The following is a 13,661-nucleotide window of genomic DNA, read 5'->3' as shown; positions in this document are numbered from 1 at the left end:
AATTACACGACTTCCAGTGCACACAGCGGCAGTCAGTCAAAGGTCAAACCTTTTCAAAGAACTTCCAGAAGCACCGTTACATATTTACCATCGCCCCTCGCGTCATCACACGCTTCAGTTCACCGCGGTGCTGTTCAGGAAAATAAATGTGCATTTGCCCAGCATAGACCCCGAACACCGTAAAATGACCCACCACTGTCCTCCGTCTTAATTTTGTACTCCACCCGTGAGAACGGAGTGTGTGATGTAGGCCCAAGTACGTGCACTTGCAACATTGCCCTTATTTCGACAGGAAATGCCGTGCGTTTTCATTTGCCGTCCCTCTCGAAGATGAAGAAAGTACAACAGTCCGTGTCTCTAGGTGAAGTATAAATCATTTCCTGTTTACAGTTAATTTTTTGCATAATTTAACTATTTTCTTTATTCAGAAATTTGGTTCACCGTATAGAGAACTTCCTGTGCACTACGTAGTCCTTCCATTCTTCCAGAAAACGCATATAGGCTAACTCGTAATCATGTTTAACCTGAAAATGTTCATATCGTCTTCGAAAATATAGATTTTGCTAACATAGGAAATGGGTTATAAATGTGTTACCAAACATTCACAATTTTTACATTAAAAACTGCAATCGCAATACGTAGGAACCTTTACTAGTCTCAGAGATAACTCCCTGCCAGAAAAGCACAGCCCTTCCTATTCATCTACTAGCAAGCCTGATTCAAATGTCAACGTTCACAAAGTACATGTTTTTGTAGCATTTTTATCTGCACATTTAAAAAAAACTACTATACTGAACTAATACAGGAATCCATGTTTTGTCATTTTAATACAATAGTCCAGTAAATTATATAGCTGACATTAATTTCACGGATATATGGTTATCTATCTTTGGAACTTGTTGTATGATATATATAAAAAACGAAGTTACTAGTTTATTTATTTTAACGGATTCTCTGTAAAATAAGTTAGATTTACTTGAACACAATTAATTTTCTTTCTTTTTTTTCATTCCCATCAATCAATGGACGTCCACTGTAGTCTTTAGGCTATTGAAATTGCATAAAACATGACGCCAAATATGGCCAGGAGCTGCCAAAGACTCCAATCAACATGAACAATACTGTAACAAGCAAAATTGGATGTCTCGTTTGGGTCTGCGAAAGCGATAAATGTTTTGCTCATTCTATGCACGGATACATATTTGCTATGACTGGGACAAAGCCGGCTTTGCTTTACCTCAAGGACTTATGAGAAATAGATTTTTTAAAAGGAATTTATTATTTTAAAAATGGGACATTTTTAGTTTTACACAAAAAAGTGTAAAAACCCATCTCACGCTTGCTCGTAACCTATTGCAATTTAAATGACTAGCAGGGTGCGCAATCGGTTCAGTCGTCACTGCTTGAGCGACAAAGTCAATTAGCAGTTTAAGGCAGACCTAACAATTATAGGACATACAGAAGCCGTTGAAAACTGAAGTCATGACATAACTGAAGACATTCCTGCATTGTTAGCATTTCCCGATGACGTGTCCAGTCTGTTATCGCCCCCTGCTGGTGGGCTGAGCCTTCCATAGTGACCCTACCAATCTTCCATTACATTACATTACAGGCATTTAGCAGACGCTCTTATCGAGAGCGACTTACATTGTATCCAGTCATACAGCTGGATATATACTGGAGCAATGCAGGTTGAGTACCTTGCTCAAGGGTACAACGGCAGTGTCCTACCGGGGAATTGAACCTGCTGCCTTCCGATGCAGGTTCGAAGACCCTCCTCTTCTGACTGCTCCCCTGACCCTCTTTAGATATTGGATTCCCATTCGGCATGTCATATGAATAGCTGTGTGGATATACGTTATCTGTGTGCTGGTCTTTACTGATACTGAAGGCGCAGAATGCTATATGACCAAGAAGGCATTCTGTGCTTTATTCAATGAAATCCCATTTTTGTAAGAGCATCTCCTCGGTCAAAGTGACTTGAAACTTTTTTACACGCTTTGTGCTATATACTGTACAAAGTGACATATTAACTTTATAAATGAGGAGGTGGAAATATGACTAAATTGCTGGTGGAAAGAAAATTCAGACTTGGGAAAAGAAACGGACTGACGCGTGAAAGGTCAAATTCGGTGCGACGCGTCCGTCACCAGCGGGGTGACGAACTCGGAGTGCCTGATCCCCAGAGTGAAAGCGGGTGGGCGGGGTTTGTGCAGGGTGACCTTCTCCGGGTTGTGCGCGCCGGGCCCCGGTTTCCGAGCGCCGTCGATGGGGACGCTGTGGCGGGGGAGCATGGAGAAGGCGGGCTGCCTGGGCAGGTAGACGCTGGGGTCCGTGCTGTCGTACCTGCCCGGGCCCGGCGTGTTCGATAGGTCTTCCGCGGGACCCCCGGACCTGCAGCGCCCCGCCATGGTGTAGCTGGCGCTGGACGGCTTGGTGGGCACTTGGGAGCCCATGACGGGCGGGAGCGTGTACTTGTTCGGAGGCGGGACGGCGTCAACGGGGCGGTAGCGATTTCGGAATCCCATGGTGTAGGACGGGGGCCTTCTCTGCCTGTTCAAGGGGGGCGCCGTCTCTGGGTTGTAGGCGCCCGGTCCCGGAGTCTGGAAGATCCCCACTGCAGAACAGAACCAGAATTAACCCCTTTAAAGGGTAAGATCACGAGTGTGTGATTGGAATGTTCTTAACTGAACGTTCTAATGCTGATGTAACAATCGCTGCTGGTGACTAATAGCAATGTTCTAGAACACCGACTTAAAATTCTGAAGGAAAAAAAACATTCCAAAAAGACCACTCTTCAAAGGGTAAAATGTAAAGACGGTGGAAGCTGCAACAGCCGAGGCTAGGAGTGTAACTGCGTCTGATTGGTTTATGTAATTTGAGACGTGTTGAGTGGGCAGATTTTGCACGTCTGGTTTATTTTCCTCCACAGGACACAGGAGCTCGGTTTTTGAATAAGAGAGTGAACTGACGGCTATTGATGGACCACACGGAGTAACAGTCAATAAAACTGGGGGCTTTTTTTCCATGTGAAACTCGGTTTCGACAGGCAGCGCCAGATATCAGAGCCAGTGCAGTCTCAAACAGCCGCCACATCAAATGTAAGGAATTTATCGGGAAACTAATAGGGCTTTCAGCTAAAATTGCCTTAAAATTTTTTTTTAAAAAGGATTCACCCGCATGCAACTCTGTTTACTCTGGACACTGAAATGAGCGCACGAATTCTGGCCTTCAGTCAGTGCTCTGTGTTCCACTTTTTCGTCTTTTTCGTGACGCCTACACGAGGACTGCACTTTGCACCTTCAGAAATGGGCCGGGCAGAGAAAACCACAGCCCTATATCTCAAATGTCATGACCCCGTCTGTCACCCTGTCCGCCCGCAGGAGGCCACCTGTATCTCCTGTGGGGGCACACAGGGCACTTGCCTGATCTTAATCTCGAGGACCATACATTCAAATGTAAATAAAATAAAATAAACAATATTTTTGAAAATGTTTACACTGCAACGTGTTTTGTCATCCCAGACGCTTTGGGTGGCATTGTAGTGTACTGGGTAAGGAAATGGGCTTGCAACCTAAAGTTATTAGGTTCGATTCCCGTGTTGGACACTGCTGTTGTACCCCTGAGCAAGGTACTTCACCTGCATTGCTTCAATATATATCCAAGCTGTATAAATGGATGCAATGTTCTGTAAGTCGCTCTGGATAAGATCAGCATATGCTAAGTGCCTGCAATGTAATGAAATAAAACATGGTAAAAATGTACATTACATAACATTACATTACAGGCATTTAGCAGACACTCTCATCCAGAGCGACTTGCACAACTTTTTTTTTTTTTTTTTTACACAGCATTAACATCGCATCCATTCACACAGCTTCTTTTTCTGCCGGATCTCAGGAGGGCATGAAAATGACCTGACGCTCAAGTGAGGGGAGCGAAGCCTTGCTCCTGTACCGCTGTCCTCGCCGTCACAGGCTCCAGCTCCAAGCTCGTGCCCGAGAGGGATTTTTTTTTTTTTTTTTTTTACGTGCAGACTTACCAGAGCGTCGCTCCCTGCCCAGCATGGAGTACGCGGGGGTGCCGTCTTTGCCGAAGCGCGTGATTCTCGCGTCGATGTAATACTGAGGCCCCGGGTTGGCGTGGACACCGGACACTGCACAGCTCACACCACAGACAAGGCGGGGGTATGTTAATCTCGGAAAATGGAGAACAGACTGACATTAAAACAGTTCAGTGTACATTTTTGCCATTTAGTTATTTAGTTCAGGGAAGCGCAGTTGTAGCTTTTTTTTTATGTGGGGAGAGGGGTCTAGATTTGTGGGGAGAAAAAAAGTACATGTTCAATGTTAATAGCATATTATTCTTGAGTAAATAAATATGAGCCTGAATTAATCAAGTGAAGGTGTGTAGTTTTGGGACGGTGCCACTGGCTGTGGTGAACTGTACTGTGATGTCCCCCTCTAGTGGCTGTAGAATGGCATTACCGTACTACAACAATTATTTAGAGAACACCAACTCCCAAATAGCCGAGGTTAATTTGGAATTCACCTCCATAACTGAAATATGATATGGAAGATAAAAATGGAAATGGCCATAAACTGTAGTACGCTTAATCTTATTCATCTTATTTGTTCGTGGTGAGCAGGATGCAATCATCTGAGAATACAGCTTTGGGTTTTATCACACAGCAGCTGGTGTACTGTTGGCTATGGGAGTGACTTAAGTACAGGTTAAAATTCCCGCCTGGACTCACAGTGGTGGCTCATCCTGCTGTGGAAGGTGTATGCTGGGCCGGTCGGCTTGGTGAAGTCGTGACCCATGAATCCGACTGTAGGGGGCAAAGCGTAGCGTCCTGGCCCTGGTCCTGTTGACAAAAAATATTTAACTATACTGACATACTTTGAGGTTTTTCTTTTCTTTCTTTTTTTAACCCTGTGAAGAGTCGGGTTTTTTTAGAATGTTTTTTTTTTTTCTTCAGAATTCTAAATCGGTGTTCTAGAACTGCGTTGCTTTCTATTACCAGTGGTGATTGTGACATCAGCATTAGAATGTTCAGTTAAGAGCATTCTAATCTCACACGTGTGATCTTGTGCCCTAAAAGGGTTGATTTAAATTAAACACAAACATCCTCTCTGGACAACAATTATGCGCTTGGACACGTGTGAAGGGGGCCATATAGAGACGTAGGGGAGACATTTAATACACCCCACGCCTGCTACTGGCTGAGTGGTAAATGAAATGACAGTCACGGGTCAGATTGCAGTAATTCAAGATTCCCTGAAAAGTCATGGAGTCAAATCCACATTAAAACTTCTGCCAAGGATAGAAGTGCCTTCTGGCGGCAGTCTTATAAAGAATGCAATCTGCGCATCACCTGCACAGCTGACTAAATGGTTAAGGATCGTGCTTCTGGGGATATACCGCGGTGTAACCTGGCGAACAGCATTACATCAGCACACAAAACTCTCCACAGGAGCAAAGAAAAAAGAAAAAGGAAAAAAACTGGGAGTGCACATTCCTTCTCTCTGAAAACCCAACCTTCTGTCAAATAGTGCCCCGCACGTCCAGACACGTACTCCACTATGCAACACCCCAGGGGTCCCTTTTTGAAATCCACAGGTGAAATACTCACCTTTGCCTCCTTTCAATTAAGAATCTCTCAAGATTAATAATTCCGTAGTTCGTTATCAAAGTTGCCAGCAAAATTCATTGACCTCCCAACAATTCCCCCAAAGATTTAGAAAAAAAGCAGAAGATCTGGAGTGCTGTTTTAAAAAAAAAAAAATGTGCTTCAAAGAATGTGATCGTGTTGATCAGAGAAGTTCAGAGTAGCAAAATGGCGCTCGTTTCTTAGGCTTACCTTTCTCTCGGCCGGCAATAATGGGGTGTTTCTTCTCCATGTCCTCGGTTTTTCTGGCGATTTCCCGTGGCATGGAAGTCGGATGTGCAGACAACCCGGAACGTTCACACCTCTTTCATGATCAGAAGGCTACTGCAGGCCGCACACCGCGCTCTTACCTTACGCACCAGGAGGCTCGCCTCTCCTCGTGGGGGAGGTTTTAGAAGGAAAGCTTTTTATAATATGTTGCGATTCCTTTCCAGGTTTTATGGCTTTGCTTTACCATTCATTTCAGTGTCCCAGGTCATGTGATAGGCATTCAATGTATATAAGCCTAACCATTGAGCGTTGCAGATATTTTCAGGAAGTCCTGTGGCTTAACTGAGTCTAGTATCTAACCTATCGTTTGTCAGCAAACCTGCACACGCTTCTGTCAACGGCTGAGACGGGTAGCTATGGCTTGGCGTTATCCACGGAACCGAGACGCAGTGAATTCAGGCGAGATTTCCTGGTTTAAGCACAACAGCCGCTGCAGCTGATGAAAGGCCGTTAATGACGGTGCGGATTCGGAAAGACAAGCCTCCAGCCCGACCGCGGAGCCGGCCGGTAGCGGTGTGTCCGTACCGATCCGGCGTCCGCGACCGGGAGATTACCGGAGCGCCGTGATCCAGCCAGCCGACAGGTCAGGACACCTGCGCGCCAGGTCCTCTATCGAGGCGCAACAACGGCACAGCCAGTTCAACGATGAAGAAAGTGCACCTCACCTCGCGTTAGCCAAAAAAGAAGGCTAAATAAAATGCTAAATTATGGTTGGCGAATGCACTGCTTGATAGGACTTTAAATTGAATAATATTACACAGCAGTAAAAAAAGTATTTTTTTCCATTTAATCTCCCCCGTGTTTCATCCAAGTGCTGCAGCAGCCCAGACGATGAGATACCCATCCTGTAGCGGCAGGAAAGTGACACTTTGAAAAAGTGTCATCACTTGGATTCGGTCATAATGTAATGCTATCCACTCTGAGCGATCCCAGAAACAAAGATCCCTCTTCTTTTCACCATCATGCCTATCCTCTCTTCATTACAAAGATGAGAAAGAACATAGCCCCACTTGAACCAGGTATGTGGTTGCTAGGGCGATTGTCCGGAACATTCCATCACCCCCCCCGGTCAGACCCCTCCTGCCAATCACTTTCCATTTCTAATGAGACCGACTGCTGGCAGTGAGCTTTTCCTTCCGAGCAACATGTAAGACAAAGATGATATAGCCTACTGAGACAAATAGAAAAAAATAATGTAAAATAAATTTTATTTTTTATTTTTTACATCATATCAAATCTCCTGCAGGTTGATCTGAGGTGAACCGAGAAAACGGAATGTTTACCGCCGAAGACGATGATGAAAGTTTTTTGGCGGTAACGGAACACGTCCTGCCACAGCGCCGACAGCGAAGAGTCATTAAACATTAACAGGTCCTAACTCTCTCCTGGCAACGGGTTCTGGTAACCCGAAGCCGTGTTACTAGCGGGGGGTGTAAACAGAGGAGACGACCCGTAGCGCACAGACACGAGGCGTCGGTGTCCGGTTGCGATCAAACAACAGTGATAACATTAAAAAAAACATTATCAAATTCAATCAGGCGTACAGACGCCACACTTACTGTCATGCTCCCACATTCACATTAAAGCAATTACTGAGCACATCCCGAGAACCCTGATGAAAAATCCAGCCTAAGGTGGTCGCGCTGGTTTAAACCGTGTTTTCAACACTTTTAGCTGGTCAACCAGCTAGTCGGCGAATCCACCAGTTTGACCACTAGCTTTGACCAACTTTGTCCAGCTAGAGACCAGTTTCGACCAGCAACAGACCAGCTATGACCAGGTAGAAGTGTCAAAAATGCATCTTTTAAACATCTTAGAATCTCAGGTGGTCTTAGCTAGAATTTTCAGCAGGGATAAGGTGCATTCAGATGGTGCTTTTAAAATGCTGAAGTACACACATATCTCCTTAAATATAGCGTATGCATATATTGACGACAGACACAATGACTGTATACAAAGTTTATTGTCTTATTTTTAAAAAAAGCACTGTACTTGAAATGGTTTGGGGCTACATTCGTTCAAATTTCTTAATTTACAGTAATTTCCAGACTTCACTTGCGTTAGGCTTCCTTTCAGCGGCCGTTTAAGAGTCTACCCTTAATATAACAAAATAGCTTATGCACTGTACAATCAAAACCCTGTTCGTTGGACAGTGAGGTGACTGTGACACAGAAATATCTTTTTATTTGAGCGTCAAAAGCCGAGCGAAAATCTTAAAACTGTCAAGCTTTTTTTTTTTTCCTGCTTGTCATCTCGTATGTGGGCTATTTTCCAGGGCTATGCTATGTGTGATGCGCCTCTACTGGAGACAGAGGAAAAAAAGGTGAAAACATGGATGAATGGACACCAGATAAAGATCAGCTGTACACCTCACTGTTTCAAACAGGGCTTGCTCAAGACAAGGAATGCATCACAAATTCCCATATTCCTGGATTAAATTAAGACATGGGTGTAGGTGGCAGGATGGGGGGTGGGGGGGAGTGGGGGGGGGGGGGCGGGCTAGTGGAACAAGTAAACAATCAAAAGCACTAACTAAAAATAAATACCACAGATAGAAAAAAATCAAAGTAACATTTCTTTTTTTTTTGCTCAAGTATAATTACAAACATAAATACGGTGTTTATTTACTCTAGAGATTATATAAAACAACATATAGTCACTAGATAAACAGGAGCTATGGTGTCTACTTGGTGAGTAAGAGACTGAGTATAAAAAGAGAAAAGCAAAGACAGATGGAGGCCAAGTTGCTCATACACACACAAACACAAACACGCATAAACACACACGCACATGCATAAACACACATGCACAAACATAAACACATGCATAAACACACTCGTACATACAGACATACACACACACACAAACATGCATACGCACATGCACAAACGCACACGCACACAGACGCGCACACGCACACACACACTCGCCCCCTCAGGCCCGAACGGCCTCCTCGTTCTTTCCTCCTTCTTCTCTGCTCACGCCATCATATTCACAAGCAATGTACAGTTCAGTGATCTCTCTCTCTCTCTCTCGCTCTCGTTTGCTCGCTCGCTCTCTCTTTCCGCAGCTCAGGGGGAGGTTCTGTGAGGGGGAGGAGCACAGAACAGCCAATGAACAACAGCCACGATTCCGGGGGGGGAGAACATCTGATACGAGAGGGCTACGTTCAGCCAGGTTAAGTTTTAGGCTGAAATACCTCACTAATTACCATCTTCGGCTACTGTCCCAACAACGATCGGCAATTACTACTGACAACAGCAGAGGTTCACACTTTGTGGCCTTCAGAAGATGAGAGGGCGCTAAGTATCGCAGGATTAGCTCTGAAACGGCGGGTCCTGTGATTTTCGTACAGTACGTCTGACTGGCGTAAGGAGGAGGCTGTGCTCAGTGTGGGGGTGCAGGGGAGGAGGGGGAGGGGCCGTACCATCGCTCGCGCGTGTGTTTAGCGTCCAGTGTGTGCGGCTGGGCGGCGGCGGCGGTGGGCGGCTTCTCCGTCTGCCCGCCCCCCTCCCCCGCCAGCTCAAACGCCTCTTCTCCCTCCGGGGGGAAGGGCACCGCCTCCGTGTCGTACTCGTAGGAGTAGTAGGACACCTCCGCCAGGGATCCCGGCTCCTCCTCACCTACACCAGCAGGGGGCGGCAGAGAGTCAGCGCAGCGAAAATCAAGGCCATTTTACAACCCGTCCTTAACTGCGATTCACTGGCAGTGCCCAGCAGGTGACACTGAATGAGATTTTCTTTTTTTTTTTTTTTTATTTGTGTGCATGAGATATACATTGTGATCACATTTTTTTTTTTTTTTAAATCTCATGCAATATCACCTGCAGGGTTCCGCAGATTCACAATTGATTGAGCATTATTGAGCAATCAATTGAGATTTTTTCTTCTTCAGTGTGGCTAGTGGAGAATTCCCCTTTACCTTGAAAAAAATATAATATATATGACAAGTGTGTAGGTTTTATCAGATGTTTTTTAGTAAACTACTTGGGAACTGTCAAAAAGAGGAGAAATCTGGACGTGCAAACAAGGCATTAGCACAGGGCCCGCACAAACATCTTAATGCCCATGCAAAGCAGTGCGTGCGCAAACATTTCAGCGGTTACACCACCGTAAATGCATAAAAGCTGTGTTTGTTTTGCCTCTTTTTTCTTCAATGGCGAAGCAATTCCAAAGATTTGCGGAACTTGCCAAACTGCGTTAGTGAAAACAAGCAGGGGACACTTGCGTTTAATTACGAGTCAAAGACGGGGAGAAATTCTAATTGAATACAGACCTTCCGCTGTCGTGCGCTGGAGCCATAATTACTATTCCCGTCTTACTGGCTGTGGTGTGAGGTAACAGCCATTTCACAATCTGACCTGTAGGTGTCGCTCTATCCTCAAAAACCGCAGCCTGCATACAGGCCCAGTCACCAGCAGTGTTTTTGAGCTAAACATTCTCTCATATTATTTTCATGCGTTCAGACCATGTTTAGCTCAATTTAGGACCACCATTTCTAGGTGGTCAACACTGAAAGCAAAGAGGTGAAATCAGTTAATGAGAAAAGGAATTTGTTTGAAAAACAAAATGAATGTATTTTCCAAACTGCCACTTGGCCATTTGTGGAAGAATGTACATTATCATTGTAAAAAAAACAAATTGTGCATTACACAACAGGCACACAGGCACCCACATCTGATTGAATGCATGACTCTATATTCTAATATTGTGCGTAACTTACATATAGTTGTGTGTTGCATATGTTCACCATGCTTTAATTTGAATAGGATCCCTGTGGCAGCCGAAGCTTCATTCTTTGTACTGACGGGACCTTTTGACTGAGTGGAGTCGTATTAAAGCTACTGTGAGCTGCAGGCCGAGAACAAGTCCTCACAGGCAGCACCTCGAACACACAGAGATACACACGCGCAGGTACGCACACACACACACACGCATGCACGCACGCAGGAACACGAACACACACACACGCACGCAGGAACACGAACACACACACACACACAGGCTCACACACACACACGCAGGAACACGAACACACACACACGCGCAGGTACGCACACACGCACGCACGCACGCACGCAGGAACACGAACACACACACACAGGCACACGCGCGCACATGCAGGCATACACGCATGCACGCACATGCACGCACGCAGGAACACGAACACACACACACACATGCACACAGACACACACACACACACAGGCTCACACACACGCACACACACGCAGGAACACGAACGCACACACACACGCACGCAGGAACACGAACACACACACACGCATGCACACACACACAGGCTCACACACACGCAGGAACACGAACACACACACACACACGCATGCATGCACACACACACACACGCAGGAACACGAACACACACACACGCATGCACACACACACACACAGGCTCACGCACACGCAGGCAGACGCGCGCACGCACATGCACACACACACACACACACAGATAGTAGCAGCAGCGCAGGTATGAAAAAGAGCATCTTCCATTCCATTTCAGACTTCAGGGGCTCAGAAAACCCAAACCTCTTTCATTCAAGCTGAACCTCTTCAAACAAAACCCGTCTCTATTGCGTGAGTATGAGAGCTCTATAATTTTAGAACGCTGAAATGAATGCTTAAAAAATTAAAATAAAAGTACTTAAAAAATTTTTTTTTTTTTTAAATCACAGTATTTTGACAACGGAGTTGTTCGGTTATTTTCGAATCTGAGCCAGAGCGCGAGCAGGCTTTGGTGATTACACATCGGACTCAGCCCCCCCCCCCCCCTCGAGTGAAGCCACTGAGAGTTCGGCTTCCCCTCGCTAGCAGACAGGGGCAAGTCCCAACAGCCCCGCAACAGACTGTGTAATCAGGCCTAGGAGAGTTTTCAAAAGGAAAGGCGGTGGGGGGGGGGGGGGGGGAGGGGGGTAAGGGACCCTTTCATGTCTATTTCCACCCCATCTGCTCTGCTGATAAAACTATTTTGGCTTTCCTCTCTCTCTCTCTCTCTCGCTCTCTCTCCCTCTCCCTCTCCCTCTCTCCCTCTCCCTCTCCCTCTCTCCCTCTCTCTCTCTCTCTCTCTCTCTGGATCCGGCCCTCTGAAAACAAACAGAACAGGGGCCAAACTCAGACAGACGGACAAACGGACGGACGGACGGACGGGGAGGGAGCCCCATCAGATACGGCCCTTTCCCCGAAGCCTTTCTGGAACCTGGATAGCGTGACGTCAGGTTTAATTTCGCCGCTCCGTGTCAGTCCTGCCGCCTGAGTCCGTCTCGACCTCACACACGCGCGTGAGCGACCGGTGTGGGACTCGAGGTGAGGTACCGCCAGACAAGCCGGCCAGCGCGCTGAACACGAATTTGCACAGTATCGGGCCTGAACGCAGTGCTTGTGCTAGTGCCTGAGCGCCAAGGCCCAGACCCAGGAAACTATCGGAACGTCTTAACGCAGAAATTCGACTCCGGTTCTGTTCACAGACGAGGCAGACGCAGGGAAATCGGTGGAAAGTTTGCAGGTGAAGACGCATGTGTGAGAGGGGCTTAAGTGTTCAGGACGCACTAACACATAGACCGTGTTCAGGGCTGAGCTGTAGGGAGCTCAGCGTGTGGAGTTGAGGCCCCCCCGTGGAACAGAAGGAGAAGCGATTTGGCTTCTTAACACCTCAGAGCTAAACTCAACCGTCAGAGGAGAAGAGCTGCAGCTCGCCAACACCTGCTGCTGCGCTGGTGTACAGCAGTGAGAGAGAGAGGGAGAGAGAGAGAGAGAGAGAGAAATGGGGGGAGAGGGAGAGAGAGAGAGAGAGAGAGAAATGGGGGGAGAGAGAGAGACAGAGGGAGAGAGACAGACATAAAGAAAGAGGTAGAGAAAAGACTGAGAGGGAGATAAAGAGAATGAGAAAAAGAAGAGAGGGAGGAAGAATGAATGAGAAAGAGAGGAGACAAAGAGAGAATTAGAAAGAAAAGAACTAGAGAGGGTGAGAGTGTGTGTGAGAGAGAGAGAGGGGAGGGTCTGTCTTTGTGGGTGTGAGGCATGGTGGGGGGTGGGGGAGGGGGGGGGGGTGGGGGGGTACCTGCTTGTATGGGGACCTTCTCTGGGCCCTGTTTCCGCCCCTTTTCTGGCTCCTGTTCCTCAGACTTCACTGCAGAGAGGAACACAGGACACAGGTCTGAGCTCACTGTCCCACTCCTGCACTGAGACACACACACACACACACACACACACACACACAGACACATACACACACAGACACAGACAAGCACAAGTGCACACACGCGCACACACACAGACAAACAGACACAGACAGACACGCGTGCACACACGCACACACACAGACACTCACTCACACACGCACACATGCACACACATACACACACAGATACTCACGCATGCACACATGGACACACACACACAGACACTCACGCATGCACAAACACACACACAGACACTCACGCACGCACACACTCACACACACTCACGCACGCACACACTCACACACACACAGACACTCACGCACGCACACAAACACACACACAGACACTCACACACGTACGCATGCACACACATACACGTGCACACACACACACACAGATACTCACGCATACACACATGGACACACACACACACACACACAGACAGACACTCACGCACGCACAAACACACTCACACACAGACACAAACACTCACGCACGCACACACTCACACACACACACACACTT

At 46.8% G+C, this 13,661-nt stretch overlaps 2 protein-coding genes across 2 annotated transcripts in view; both read right to left on the bottom strand.

Annotated features, from left to right (window-relative positions):
• Nucleotides 1-893: 893 nt before the first annotated feature.
• On the bottom strand, nt 894-7,103 carry odf3l2b (outer dense fiber of sperm tails 3-like 2b). The gene is made up of 4 exons (XM_035412825.1): nt 5,864-7,103; nt 4,757-4,867; nt 4,043-4,156; nt 894-2,617 (listed from the first exon to the last, which is right to left on the bottom strand). The coding sequence occupies exons 1-4, from the start codon at nt 5,934-5,936 to the stop codon at nt 2,124-2,126; spliced, it is 792 nt and encodes a 263-aa protein (XP_035268716.1). The 5' UTR covers nt 5,937-7,103; the 3' UTR covers nt 894-2,123.
• A 1,705-nt stretch (nt 7,104-8,808) lies between these two features.
• The window catches only part of cpamd8 (C3 and PZP like alpha-2-macroglobulin domain containing 8), a 63,754-nt gene continuing 58,901 nt past the window's right edge, over nt 8,809-13,661 (bottom strand). The window contains exons 41-43 of the mRNA XM_035412043.1: nt 13,016-13,084; nt 9,369-9,564; nt 8,809-9,025 (exon numbers count right to left, since the gene is read on the bottom strand). Of these exons, the coding sequence (XP_035267934.1) occupies nt 9,025; nt 9,369-9,564; nt 13,016-13,084 (266 nt within the window). The 3' untranslated portion in view covers nt 8,809-9,024. The remainder of the gene's footprint in view (nt 9,026-9,368; nt 9,565-13,015; nt 13,085-13,661) is intronic.

This window comes from Anguilla anguilla, chromosome 4, assembly GCF_013347855.1.
Source record: "Anguilla anguilla isolate fAngAng1 chromosome 4, fAngAng1.pri, whole genome shotgun sequence".
In the NCBI taxonomy this organism is placed as follows: domain Eukaryota; kingdom Metazoa; phylum Chordata; class Actinopteri; order Anguilliformes; family Anguillidae; genus Anguilla; species Anguilla anguilla.
The sequence above is the reverse complement of the archived record's forward strand: the minus strand, read 5'-3'. Positions and strand labels throughout refer to the sequence as shown.

Coding starts and splice junctions, on each gene's coding strand:
- odf3l2b (XM_035412825.1), bottom strand. CDS start 5,936: ATGCCACGGGAAATCGCCAGAAAAACCGAGGACATGGAGAAGAAACAC. Junction 4,868..5,863: donor TATTGCCGGCCGAGAGAAAG/GTAAGCCTAAGA, acceptor TTTTGTCAACAG/GACCAGGGCCAGGACGCTAC. Junction 4,157..4,756: donor CAGCAGGATGAGCCACCACT/GTGAGTCCAGGC, acceptor TGAGCTGTGCAG/TGTCCGGTGTCCACGCCAAC.